A 15,356-nucleotide genomic window follows, 5' to 3' on the forward strand; every position below is an offset into this window, starting at 1 on the left:
GCCTAAGGGCTATAGACTGTTTCCTTGTATTTTTTAGATTATTTATTATTTTGATCTTTTCATTATAAGTTCATTAGAATTATTACCAAAAGTAAATCAATCAATCAATAAATAAATCAAGTCTCCAATATCAAAATTAGTATAGGCCTACATGTATTCAGTCTTACACAAATTTGCCACACGGTGATAGTAAACCCGACGCGAAGGCACTCAGAGGTTCTCATTAATATTCATAACCATGATACTCTGATCTATACGTGGTGTCGAAAAGCTTCTGTGAGATTTTAGCCCGAAATTATGCTCCAGGAGCAGCTGTTCCAGGAGCAATCTGGATGAATCTGGAGTGATTTTTCTAAGCCCAACATGCTCCAGGAGCATGTTTTGAATACACACTGCTCCAGGAGCATATTAGTTATATGCTCCTGGAGCAGTGTGCATTCAAAACATGCTCCTGGGGCATGTTGGACATGCTCCTGGAACATTGTGCATTCAAAAAAATTATTTTCATAGCAAAAAGACGTATCTCTGAATTGTGTTAATTTCAACATGCATCGATGACTTTTAGCGAGACTAACAAAAGAAGCTGGTGACCACCGTTGTGAGTGAAGAGTAATTACTGGGTGAATCGTAAAAGGCTACATGTACGCTTCGTTTGATTCCTCTTGAATCCACAGCGTAATAACAATCAAGACGGATGCGTTCGTAAGGGCTATAGACTGTTTCATTCATCGGCGCATGCGTAAAATATCCATTGTGCCATTGTCGTAAATTCCGATCAGTCGACGACACAGCTGCAAGCCTTGAATTGAACATGGAACTCTTTATTATCAATGAATGAGAATAGGTAAGATATGTAACTTATCTTATTATAAACATCTTAAATATAATTTTAAATAATGTATTGAACAATCTCGTGAAAAGAGTACATATACTATTTAAAAAAAAATCTATTGTAGCAAATTTATATAATCTGACAGAGGTGATGTGCCAGATTTGACAGATATGAAGCGTACTAAGATTTTTGTTACACCGTCACTATTTATATTTTAATATACGTAAGTTTAAAACATAGAGTCCTGTGGCTTAAAAATGGAATTTACAGAGCTGGAGAATTCTTAAGGCAAAGTTTTTGGTAAAAATTATTATATTTTCACTGACTACACTTTCGTTAAAGTTTACGAGACAAAAAAGGTTTGCGATCTCTTTATTTTACCAATTTTGACGACGTAGTTACAAATCATATTTGGTTAGGACAATCTCACTATCTTATTAACTCGCTTCTTGATCTATTAAAAAACTCGGGTTAAAATTTCGGGTTCTTGCCCATGCGCAGATCATGCAAGCGTTTGTTTTCACGGTATTTCAACACCCACGACTCATGCACACAACCCACCCTATTCACAACCCATCCTCTCCATAGGCTTATATGGGGAGGGTGGGTTATTAATAGTCGTTAAATGTACTTGTAACATTAACTCGAATAAGAGTAGTACAAGATAGAAACAGTTTAGTCGAATAGATGCCTTTTGTTCTTTCTCCTTCAGTGCAAGGTTATGTATGACCAGTATTTTCTTGTTTAAATTTGATGCCTAATATTCAGAAAATAAATAGTTTGCCTTTGCCCTATCTACGACCAATCATTCTGGAGTTATTAGCGAAAAGGTTTACATCTTACAATACATATATATCTTAGTATTGATAAGTAACAAGAAATCTCAAATTCGGGTGTGGACGAATGTGTGTCCCCTTATTCTGCCCTTAAGTCAATCATAAATGGTTCTCAATAGCAAACTGAGCCATAAATTCAAATAGACTCTTACAGAACATGTGACATGTTGAAATATATCTCATATATATTTTCCAACATCTTAGTCCTTAATAACAATGCAGGTTAACTTCTTGGCTCATCACCTGTGTAATGGTCTGCTGATAGTTCAACTTGTGTGCTGCATAAGAGGTAGGTAGCACCCACTATAAGTAGTATCGTATAGTAATAAACATGGAAAACAGGTTATTCTGTCAGCTGGAGTGTTGCGTCCCAGATAACAGTAGAATACTGGCGGATATAATGGCGTGTTCTAATGAAACAGATGATGTTACCCTAATGAATATCTCCATTCATGGTACATTATACATAATTCTTGACAAAGATAGTCACGATCTCTGGCATGTAGTAACAACTACCTTGTTAGTTTTTGATATCAGGTAGAATATTTTCTAATAACCTGCTGAAACTCAACAGAGCTTTTACCTGATATCAAAATCATTTTGATGGAGTAAAGTGGTGTGGTTGGTTGAGTCTTTTGTGTCTGTGCATAATTATATGGTCTTAAACCTAATGCCAAATGCAGTGAATTATGGAGACACGCAGCCTTATGGAGACACAAAAAATTGCTCCATAAGGTAAATTTCAAAACAGAAATGCACAAATTGCTGCTCTTGATTTAAATAATCTGTTTCAAATTATATGTATTTTGTGGCTGTTTCGCGTATAGAAAAGACGTTTAAATTATAATTTTTTCTCTGCGAAAATAATTCATTTTGACAATAGTAGTTAAAACGGCACTAATAAGAACGGGCTTTGAAGCGCGACGCATTTTTACATTTATATAAAACAACCATTTAAAAAAAACCCACACTTCTAAAAGCAATTTACTAATTGCCTAGCACTATGACGCTATCAAAAGCTCCATTCTAATTGGTCACTTACATTGAACATATCACGTAGTTATCCAATCAGAAAAGTCGTAAGAAAGGTAGTAGTGCTCGTTGAGTTAATGTATAATAGGAAATAGTGTTGATTGAAGCCTGATGCGATTTTGTAGCTGCAAAATAACCATTAAACATGCACTTCTAAAACCAATTAGCTAATTGCTTAGAATATGACTATACCGGTATTTTGTTGGTAACCATTAGTTTTGATGCTTGTTCAAAACACTTGCTCTTGCGAATGGTCTTATTCAGGTAAAACCAATGCATCCCTAATCTCCCACAGAGAGGTGTAGATTTCAAATGAAGACATCTCGCCTTTATGTCTTTCTCCTTTTGTTTCTTATGACATCTTGACGAAGTATTAACAAATGTTTACTGTTTGTTAGATTCATTTAACGAAACATTTAATTAATTTAAGCTGTAACTGCAAGAAGATCATATCTAAAATAGTTCCTCCCAGGTGTCATGCGGACAATAATAGAATGCTGAATTTGTAAAATGTTTATTATGCCAGCTATTGCAAATAGGGTCTTCTCGATTTTTTTAAAATCCTAGCGCAAGATGTGTGTGAATTTGGACATGAGGGTAAAACGCGATGGTCTTTGTCTTCTGGTGATCCTTGCAAATGTAAGAGCATTAAAGTTATCGGAAAAAATAGAGCAACCACCCTCTCAAACAACGTTCACAAAATCCTGAAAGACCTTTACAACATTGACTGCGTAGGTGAGTTCAATCACTGACATTAAGCGCCAAAATAATAATATAAAAAAAGCGCTAATAAACGAAGCCGAAAGAGTAAGAATGAAGAATCATTATATAATTCAATAAATGTTTTGGAAATGTTAGCAACCGTAATACCGCGAACTGGACCGGAATATTTACACCAGTAATTTGAACAGAAGGAAGGTTTAATTTAGCCATTTGGGTCCTGACGCCAAAAAATTAACAAAAGACATAAAACTAGATTCGCTTTTCTCAAATGTTTGAATTTTTTCTACATTTTAAAAATTTCGGATATTTTAAAGAATATTTTTAAAACGAAGAAAAAATTCAAAAATTTGAAAAAAAACTCAATCTAATTTTGTGTCATTAGAACACAAATATGCAATGTTTTTCAATTTGGATATTTAGGGTAAGTTGTTATGGAAAAAAAATTGGCAAATCAAATTTGGTGTTGTTCCCAAAACTGCTAATTTTTGCAGGAATCCGCCATGCTAGTTGGATTCCTTGAATCATTTTCTTTCTGAAAATGTGTACTTTTATATACTTATCATCATTACTTTTAAAGATACAATACAAATCAATGTCTATATTTCCAACGTTGAGCGATATAGCGTGTCCATTAACTTTTCATTTGATCGCACTTAAAAATATATATTTTACCTAATACTTCATGGCTTAAATTTTGGATGAATATATTTAGTAACAACTGTGATACAAATGTTGCTAATATCGTTCCCGATGTTGTAAATGGTCCACAAAAATATTACATTTTTGTATTTTTGTATAGATATTAATGGATGCACACTGGATACTGATAACTGTGACACAAATGCTGCTTGCACCAATACCGTTGGTACCTTCACATGTGGATGTAATGCCGGTTACAGTGGAGATGGAGTAACATGCACAGGTTAGTCGAAATTTTCTGTGATTGCTTTAAGTTTTCAAACTAAAATAATTCCATTACCAATATTTGTGACGTAATCAGTTTAACATGATACAAATCCAATTTATTCAAGCATTATTGATTCATAATTGCATCATGTTTCAGAGTACAAGACACAATTTAAATTTTCTTTTGATCATACATCAACATCTTGTTATTTAAAATAATTTATGATTAATTTCATCATTCTTGTGTTCAAGTATATATTATTGAGTTTAAATTGTGCCACGCCATACCTCAAAATCTGTGTTTTATAATTCATGACTTATTTGATACAATTTTTGTACAGATATTGATGACTGTACTCTGAGTACTGATAACTGTAACGCAAATGCTGCTTGCACCAATACCGTCGGTTCCTTCACATGTGAATGTAATGCCGGTTACAGCGGAGATGGAGTTACATGCGCAGGTTAGTCTATTTTGTGCTTTATCACCATTTTATTTATTTGTAATAATAATTTGTCACCTTCACGCGTGTCAAACAACAAACACGCCTCAAAAGCTGTGTTTTATAATTCATGACTTAATTCATACATTTTGTACAGATATTGATGAGTGTACTTTGGGTACTGATAACTGTGACGTAAATGCTGCTTGCTCCAATACCGATGGTTCCTTCACATGTGAATGTAATGCCGGTTACAGCGGAGATGGAGTTACATGCGCAGGTTAGTCTATTTTGTACTTTATCTTCTTCATCATTTTTGTGTTCAAGTACAGCGTGTCCCAAAAGTAACTTAACATTGTGAATTGGCCATATCTCAAATATTTCCCACTTCATACCAAAATGGAGAACATATTCATATAGATTGATCTTTTAGAATTATTCTGATACCAAAAAGAGCATTATTGATGACCCTTTGACCTTACTGTGCGACTGAACATATGTGTGTATCAAACCCACAAAAGCAAGCTCATGTGTTCTTTGTTCAAGAACATGAATGATGTGCTTCCCTGAACAATAGAGTTGGTTCACTCACTGCGCACGCTACATTTAGGTATGAACATTCATGGATTACATGGCTGAGCGTAAGCGTGACTGCTGTTTTAGATTATAATTAGGATATATTGACAATATTAAACTTTACTTTAAAACAGTTGAAGTGAAGATGAATTTCCTATAGATCAACGGATTCAGGTCGTATGGTTCTTTGCCGAGACAAAGTCGGACAAACTCACTGAAGCAATGTTTAAGGAACAGTTTAATGTAAATTATGCACTACCCAGCCGAAATACAATCCAGCAACTAGGGCTGAAATTCCTATCAACTGGATCTGTTCATGATCTACTTCGGGCAGGACGTGGAAGAACAGGAAGATGGGCTACAAACATTGATGTCATACGAAGAGCGGTGGCGAAAAGCCCAAGGCGATCAGTACGTCGACTTTCAATGGAGAACAACGTACCCCGTACAACTGTTCATCGAATCCTCAGAAAAGATCTTAAGCAGTTTCCATATAAAACCCAGATAAAACAGAAAATGAAGATTACGCATTGAAAACAAACAAACAAACAATCAAACAAACACAGCCAGATTAAACAAAACAGATTTTAAAATGATAACACGTTATATCGTGTTCACGTCTCAAATGACGAGACTTATTTTGCGCTTATAAAAGTGGGTTTTACGGTACGGTAGATATCCATTAATTTCATGCCAACGGGTCATGACCACATAGGCATGTTTGGTATCATAACATTTCTAAACGAATTATCTACATACTGTGCAATTTTTGTAACAACACTATTAACCCAACGCAAGTTATGGCAAATTCACAATGTTAAGGGACTTTTGGGACACCCGGTATTATTGAGTTTAAATTGTGCCACACCATACCTCAAAATCTCCGTTTTATGATTCATGACTTAATTCATACATTTTTGTACAGATATTGATGAGTGTACCTTGAGTACTGTTAACTGTAACGCAATTGCTACTTGCACCAATACCGTCGGTTCCTTCACATGTGAATGTAATGCTGGTTACAGCGGAGATGGAGTTACATGCGCAGGTTAGTCTATTTTGTACTTTATCACCATTTTATTTATTTCTAATAATTGTCACCTTCGCGCGTGTCAAACAATTTTTTGGAAATGGCACATTCCTATCGAAATTTTCTCATGTGATTGCTCTAAGTTTTCAAACTAAAATAATTCCATTACCAATATTTGTGACGCAATCAAACGGAGATGGAGTTACATGCGCAGGTTAGTCTATTTTGTGCTTTATCACCATTTTATTTATTTCTAATAATAATTTGTCACCTTCACGCGTGTCAAACAACAAACACGCCTCAAAAGCTGTGTTTTATAATTCATGACTTAATTCATACATTTGTGTACAGATATTGATGAGTGTACTTTGAGTACTGGTAACTGTAACGCAATTGCTACTTGCACCAATACCGTCGGTTCCTTCACATGTGAATGTAATGCCGGTTACAGCGGAGATGGAGTTACATGCGCAGGTTAGTCTATTTTGTACTTTATCACCATTCTATTTATTTCTAATAATTATTACCTATACGGGAGTCAAAACAAAATCATTTCAGTACCAATATCAATTGATGTAATTTATTAAATCTGATACATTATGTTGGCAAGGAAAGCCAATTTATTCAAGCGTTATTGAGCTTTAATTGTTTCATGTTTCAGAGTAGAAAACACATTTTAACTTTTCCTTTGATTATACCTCAAAAGCTTTTTTAAAATAATAATCTATGACTTATTTCTTGCATCTTTGTACAGATATTGATGAGTGTACTTGGGGTACTCATGGTACTGATAACTGTGACGCAATTGCTACTTGCACCAATACCGTCGGTTCCTTCACATGTGCATGTAATGCCGGTTACAGTGGAGATGGAGTAACATGCGCAGGTTAGTCTATTTTGTGCTTTATCACCATTTTATTTATATATTTCTAATAATAATTTGTCACCTTCACGCGTGTCAAACAACAAACACGCCTCAAAAGCTGTGTTTTATAATTAATGAATTAATTCATACATTTGTGTACAGATATAGATGAGTGTACTGTGAGTACTGATAACTGTGACGCAAATGCTGCTTGCACCAATACCGTCGGTTCCTTCACATGTGCATGTAATGCCGGTTACAGTGGAGATGGAGTAACATGCACAGGTTAGTCTATTTTGTGCCATATATATTATGTATATGATATCACCATTTTGTTTATTTCAAATTATTGTCATATACGCGAGTCAAATTAAATTTTCATCGTACACGATGTTCATAACAAAGTACGTACATGGTCTGCGGGACTGTTATTCACATCAAAGGACCGTTCCGTAGCACGATCGACGGAGTGACACGCATTGGCGACATCGGCGCTGCTTATAAATTCCAATTCTTTACCTCAGTTGTTCGGCTCAAAATTAACAGGGGACATATCTGACAGTAAAAGCTAACATTTAATGGAAAAGAAATACAATTTTTTTATGGAAATGTTAAGCCTTTAAAAGTTTTCAAACCCAAAAACAAATTTTGAAAACTAATCCTCCAGTCCACTAGTATACTACATTCCATTTTGCACTATTGGTGTGAAGGCACTGTCACTTTTAATACGCAAACATGCTATTTGCATGGCGTCTGCATTAGCGGTGGGCGGTTGTTTATTACAATGTGATTATGACACCATTGCCACACGGCAGATGGGATTGAGACCAACATGTGATCTGGTCACAAGATGACGACGCACTTTAAAGTATACGAGGTATTCGCCCCGAGGGATATTCCGAGGTCAAAGCACAATGTTTAGATATTTCACAATACCCGAAAAATAACTGATGCAAATTCATTAACCTCTAAACATATCATGGGATGCTGACAGAATCACATGATACCTCCTATATTGAATGGTTACGCTACAAAGTTTCAATCTAACCAGTGTTCATATTAATCTTTCGCATATAGCTTTACCTAGAAGTTGTGAAGAGGTCTCGCTAAATTTGGTATCCGAGAGTAACGTAACTCTGATTGATCCTGATGGTCCTGGTAAGCTGGAGCCTTTCAATGTCACGTGTACAATAGATGGTAAGGAAATAAAGAAAACATTTACAACTTTACACCTTAAAGAAACGAAATGTATTAATCACGTAATGTTTTCATCAATAGAGAGATTACGAAATTTACGTGAAACGTGAAACGGGAACGCCAACCGCATGCTACACCAGTCGAAAATGAGTTAGTATGCCCCCTAGAGGGTGAAATCCATTGTGAATTGGTCAATCGTGGAATTCCCGTAAGACGGTTACGTTACGGTTGGTAGCAAAAACGCCGTACCAAAATGACAAAAAAGGCATTACAAAATGCAGAAAAATGTTATGTATGTTGTGTTATGAAGCGAATCCGAATAGAACAAGTAGAGTCCGACATGTAATAAAATCCATTTTGGGGGTTACAATTTGACCTAGTATGGACTGAAGAAGTGAATAAATTTCGATTTTTTTTTTCGACGCGGATTCGAACGGGCAGATTGCCTATTCATTTGTGTATGGAGAATGCCGTCCAAAATTATCTTGCGAAAAGGCGTTTTAGGCAAGATCGTGTCGTCTTATGACATTTTCGGCAAGATCGTGTCTTCTTATGGCATAATGCGGTATGAATTGTCTGTTTTGAACGGGCAACAGAAGTTCGTGCAACGTCATTTTTAGCCATTGCTATTTTGTTGCGTTAAACAGTCAAAGTGTTTTGCTTATGGATACTATTCAGCAAACACCAAAATGTTTTTAAAACACGATAATGCATGTGTTTTTGATAACATACCGATGTCGGTTTATATAAAAACCATGAAAACTCCTTTTCAAAGCGTGTTATACTGAAAAAATAATACAATAAAATTTTAAACCAAAATTCGAAATGCTATAGTAAAATATCATTTGGCAAACGTTTTGTGTACTTAAGTCTATTATGTTAGAATGTTTTTGCAGCAAGTTTTGAAGAAAATGGTTTTTGAATGTTATTAAAACCTTTCATACCCTTGACCCTCACATACCCTTTGACCTGAACGATTTCTATAATATATTTGTGTTTGCTGGGTAGTAATCGAACTAGGCATATTAAACTATCTATTTTCATTTTGCTTTAAAAATTAAACAGGGTACTATTTAGGCTATATGATAACGGGGTTTGTTTCTTTTTGTTCGAATAATATACACCATATGGCGATTGTCAAGGCATCCAACATCAAACTCTGTTTAGGATAGACAAATAGGATACACGTGTGAACAATAGGCCAACTCATCTTGCCTGCAAAACTTAAATATTGCTAATCTGGACTGAATGCTTAGAGCAATAAATACAGCCAGTCGTACTTACATATTAGTAAAACAAGTGGGTTCGATGAGAGAAGATGAGAATCTATTCTCATCTTCTCTGGTTCAAGGTGAATCAATGGGTGCTTCCTATATATTAAGATAAAATTTTGTCTCAGCATAGCGCAACCACGAGCTCATTGCAATTGCGTTTAGATGTAGTCTAGGGTAAGACAGTATGCGGCTATCACGAACATACTAGGAACAGCGAGCGCTAGGACCGACACAAACTGGCTGTGCAGGAGACTAGTTTGGATGTGAGTGGCACTATGACGTTCTATCGCACAATTAGAGAATAAACGATAGGAATTTTTATTTTGACTATCCTCTACCGTGTGATAGACGACAGGAAGGTCCAATATAACGATACAAATATTGGACCTGCCTGTCGTCTATTATAGGTAGAGGATAGTCAAAATAAAAAATTTCCTATCGTTTATTCTCATTCTTATTATTTTAATACCTGTAACCTATTTTTTAAAGCAAAAATTAAGTTACCGTCATAAAAAACCCTTTTTCTAAAATGAACGAAACTTGTTAAAAACTTCACATCTTTTGTTGCGCATACTGCTAGCGCGTGCGAGTATTCCGCACTGCGTCTACGCATACAACGCGATACATACACGCACCTCTATGAGCGTGTTACACGTTATCAACTCTCATGATGACGTAGGGTCGTCTACAGCCTGATAGACGACACTCAAAATTATGCGATTGTCCAATCAGATTATGTGTCTACGTAATAGACCGCTCCTACTGACTAAGAATGTCGTAATACGTAATCCGTATGGCGTTAGCAGTTAACGCCTCTTCGCAATCTCTCTAGTATCATAATCGTTCACGTAATTCAGTTATTCTAAACGTACATAACTCATTAACAACAATAAATTAAGCAAGTTTTCAAAGTATATGATTTGTAGAATAAATTAGAAAATTAGGACAAGAACCCAATAAATAAGTTATTATACATCACTGACAGGAATGGTTTCCCTGAAAACCCTGATAGACATTATACGCCAGTGGCTGGTGCGTGTTTTCAAAAGTATGGGGCACGGGTCTCAATTCATACGATTGTAAAATGTTCGTCTTGCTTCACTCTAAGTAAACATATCGACTAAAACTGTGAACTGTTGACCCATTTTTAGCTCACTGTTGATCTTATACGTAAATAAACCACTTGATTGCATAGGCCTTTCTCCCAGGTTAATTCACCTGCATATATCAAGAAACAATTGAATACCTGAATACAAAACCCACCCAAGTCCATGGAAAGTGATTTTGATGAACTAAAAAACAAATGTGTATCATAAATGCTGGGTATGTTGGCCTATACGCTGGATTTCAGATGCTCAATAAACGCACGGAAAGGGTAGTTTTGGGTTCAACTTTTATACACATGACAGGCCTATGTATAAACAATAATTTCCTATGGACTTTGATGGGTTTTGTATTCAATTGACTACAGCACCATTGGTGCTCTTGTTTTTCTGAAAAGTGTGTGGGTGGGGGTAGGTGGGGGCTGGTAATTGTTTCAAAAGCTTTTTTTTTCATTATTGATAATTATTACTTTTAACCATAGCCCTATAAGTTTTCCCCGTATAGGTATATTTCTTCTCTGACTCTCTGGCAAAATTCAGGGTGTGTGGGTGCACAGTTTTTGCCCTAAACACCATAAAGTGCATTTCTCCCGACTAGATTCATTCACCTCCGACTGAATGACAAAAGTGGGGGTGTGGCTTTTCCCTTTCCTCACTCTACTGTTACACGCTGGTGATTATTTTTTCGTCTTTTTCTGCAATTTATTTTCAAAGGCATTACTCAAGTTCTTCACGATTTGGAACCTGATCATCATGTGAATGGACCAGAAGCGCCCGGTTCATACGTGAGGAATATTACATACATTGACACATCGCTTGAACAGATTGTCGCTCTCATCAATATCTCTGCTGATTGTCGGCAGTTTATTGAAATCCAGTGCTATAGATCTACATTTCATTATGGCAATAGACTGCACCATTATTGGTTAGATCGCTCTGGTATGCTGATGACCAACTGGGGTTCTCCAACTGGCACTAATGGATGTGCCTGCAGCCTAACACAAGGTGAGAAAAATTGACTGGTGTCACCCAAGAGGAGGTACCAAGGCCTTACCCCTCCTATACATTGGGTAAAACTATTGGAAATTGAGTACATTCCAATGTATCTCCCTTTTTTTATAGTTTCGAAGGGTTAGCTTAGCTAGCAAAATTTTCCATATTAGCATTATTTAGTAACAAAATAGACCTAAACATTAACACAAACTCTGTGTGTCGTCTATGTGTCGTCATGGACGAATGTTCTTGTCATGCATGTTGCGTCATTTCCGTTGCGTACTGGGATAATGCGCAAATGCGAACTTTTTTAGTATTTTATCATACTAAAATGAACCAAATCTGGCCTTGAAATGAGCAGCTTAGGCCAATGTTGTTATTATGGACTGTCGGTTTACAATCGTGTTGCCGACGATCTGCGATGTTCAGTGGCGGCGCCAGGATTTTTTTCGGGGGGGTAGTGAATTTCAACATTGCCGCAAAAAGTGGAAATTTACGTGATTTTGGGGTTTTGCCTCAAACGTGGGGGAACTTGGGGGGCAAGAAAAAATTTGGGGGAAACTGCCCCCTTGCCACCCCGTAGCGCCGCCACTGACGATGTTTCATGATTTGAGGGATTCATTGTGATTGCAAAACGGCACCTGCTGGGCATACAGAAGTATTCATTAGACAAACAGCTTTTAAAAGTGAATTTTCTTGTTTGATTCCCAGAATGTGCACAACCTTCTCTATCTTGCAATTGCGACATGAACGATTCAACGTGGAGACAAGATGACGGATGGTTAAATGACAAAGACCACTTACCAGTTACTGGTGTCTCTGTAAGTGATACTGAGGCTGATAGTGAAGAGGCCTATGTCACGCTTGGAACACTTCTTTGTAGTTAATGCAGGGCTGTGATCTGTACCCAGGAAGGGGGTCACTCACATTGTGGCCTGTACACCATCCGCGATAATCAACTTTTGAAAAGCACCCTAAACAAGGACTTAACCCTTGGTTAAAACGGTACCCTAAACTGGTAACACGCGCCTGTTTTCACATCCTAAACAGGAATTTTATTCCTTGCATCAAATTTCATACCATAAAGAAGGATATTTTCGTAAAACAACATGCCTTTTGAAGATCATTTCCCCTTTCATATTTATCTCTCCGTCTCTTCAACTTACATACCCTTTCCGCATATAGCACATTGCAATTTTGCTACCTTTTTTTTCAAGTGTTCATGTTTTTGACACCCCAAACACGATACGCGCGTATCGTGCCTACCAACGAAAAAACTACCCGTTTTACGCGTTTTTATTATCGCGGATAGTGTACAGGCAACAATGGGAGTGACCCCCTGGAGATCTGTACAGACGATTAAGTCGTGTAATCAGGAAACTTGGAGACTTTTTAAAAGCATTTGCGTACATTAGACTTCAATGTTATATAAGCCTTGCCCAAGGCCTCTAAGTTTTCTCCCGCATATCTGCACAGGGAAGGTCTACGTTTTGGGAGTTAAGGGTACGTGTTGGGATTTAAGGGTACATGCGTTTGGGCTTTAAGGATTTTAATTTTAAAGGTCCATTTTTTTGGTAAAAACTTTGAAATCATCTCTTTTTAAAGTAAGAAATCGCCGAAAGGTCAACCTTTGAGCACACCGCATCCCAAATAATACAAAAACAGCACCATTTTATCAAGTTCTTTATTTATGTGCCCATAACCGGCCAGTACTCTTTTGAAGAATTATGTTCTTTTTAATCTGGCAATATAATGACATTACGAGGATTACGTCGCAAGACATAGTGGGATACATTGATTTCGTTAAATTTTAAGACATTTGGCCCAGCGGTTTAACCCCCTGGACACTACTGATCATCTAACAGCATTTCTGATTGATTGATAACTTCAAATGCTCATTTTAATCGTCAATTATGATTAGGTTTTAAACTTGAATTTGCAGATGAACTTATTAATACCATCATTGATTAGTTCACAAACTTCACAATATTCATTTTGGCCAATCGTAGGTAGTTCTCTTGGGGTTAAAATGTCAAGTTCACGAAGTAAGGAAAACTCATGTAATTAAGGAATAAGTTTATTAATTTCAATCAATTCCGTAAGAATCAAATGTTTCCAGTTTCACATACTCATCCGCCGCTAAATAATGCGGGGTAAATCAGATTTTTATGACATTTAGGCATAGAATCAGTACCATAGGTCAAAAAGACACTGCAAGTCTGATATGCTCAAATAGTGACATGCATGTGACCTACCTAAGTGGTAGCACTAAATAATCCTGTTATTACTTTTCAAGTATATGACAAATTACAATTTAATAGCATAACCTTCAAATATGTTTTTCTTGGAAACATATAGCACTTGTTCAGTGCCTAAGTATATCAGTATATGGGACCATGACAACCCCTCTCTGACATTACAAAATCCACCAGTGCGCTGGCGCGCCTCGCTGGCCGCTTCGCGGCCATGCGCGCTTCGCGCGCACCCCCCCTCGAGGAACTAGATCTAGTTCTAGGAAACATATTTTGCATTTGTCCTGCACTTGTCCTGTAGTTAATGTAGGCCACTACGTGTTGCGACTAATGATGTTATCTCAGAAATATAACATTGTGTATTTTATAATGTACTTGTAAACATTGTAATGATCTGAAAGAATGTAATATTTATTTTTTTAAATCTCAGTAACTTCAATATATTTTGCTTATCATTGTATTTTAAATATGTAACCGCTTATAATTGTATATTAATAAATTTGGTCTAAGAGCCATGATTTGTGTATACTATAGACGAATTACTAAAACTGACCCTGAGTAGACACGGTTGATTCTCCAACTTTATGCAATTGCGGATGGTCTTCCATCGTCGTGTTTGTATCCTCTTCCTTTGGCATTTCATCTGAGTATAATAGAAGACCAAATCAATTTCAATATAATTACACAAAGTAAAACCTGTCCGTATGTTCTCCTGTAAACACGAATATCCAGAAGTCTAAACTTATCTACAATTCATTCATTCATTCATTCATTCATTCATTCATAAAAGGTTTATTCATAAATTGTCATCACAGTATAAAAAACCGAATTGCAACAATTTTACATACAAATTCAACAACATCAAAATAATAATACGAGAAATTACGAAAAATATCAAAATGAGCATTGACCAGCAAAATATGCCCCATACATGCATACAAACACTAACACACATCCCAAGCACACACCCCACACCCCATCCGCACACCACCACCCATACACTCACCGCACGTCCCACAGCATACCGTAAAACATCGTCTACAAGCATATATAGTGTTTTTGATGAAAGCTAAATTAATACGATACATGCGTAAATATGCCAATACAATAGATTGGTCTTAAAATAATACTTGTTTGTATATGCTTGGATCTGTAATTTATTTGCTCAAAGTCCATAATGGCGCCTGGATTAATTTAGCTTTCATCAGAAGCATTCTATTTATGCTTGTAGACGAGGTTTTACGGTACGCCCTCAGCAACACCCCCTCAAACTCACACAAATCATACTAGATGC

The 15,356-nt window shown here is 36.4% G+C and overlaps 1 protein-coding gene and 1 long non-coding RNA gene across 2 annotated transcripts; both read left to right on the forward strand.

Annotated features, from left to right (window-relative positions):
• Nucleotides 1–778: 778 nt before the first annotated feature.
• Nucleotides 779–3,429, forward strand: LOC140139392 (uncharacterized). Its single transcript, XR_011857106.1, has 3 exons — nt 779–844; nt 1,873–1,957; nt 3,268–3,429. It is a non-coding gene; the product is annotated as an uncharacterized lncRNA (long non-coding RNA).
• Nucleotides 3,430–4,182: 753 nt separating this feature from the next.
• LOC140138981 (uncharacterized) lies at nt 4,183–14,135 on the forward strand. The gene is made up of 10 exons (XM_072160762.1): nt 4,183–4,345; nt 4,671–4,793; nt 4,930–5,052; nt 6,274–6,396; nt 6,730–6,852; nt 7,133–7,264; nt 7,406–7,528; nt 8,321–8,440; nt 11,532–11,822; nt 12,522–14,135. Exons 1-10 carry the CDS (start codon nt 4,183–4,185, stop codon nt 12,695–12,697), a joined length of 1,497 nt encoding a protein of 498 aa, XP_072016863.1. The 3' UTR covers nt 12,698–14,135.
• Nucleotides 14,136–15,356: the final 1,221 nt, after the last annotated feature.

The sequence above is a fragment of the Amphiura filiformis genome, chromosome 18, assembly GCF_039555335.1.
Source record: "Amphiura filiformis chromosome 18, Afil_fr2py, whole genome shotgun sequence".
NCBI lineage: Eukaryota > Metazoa > Echinodermata > Ophiuroidea > Amphilepidida > Amphiuridae > Amphiura > Amphiura filiformis.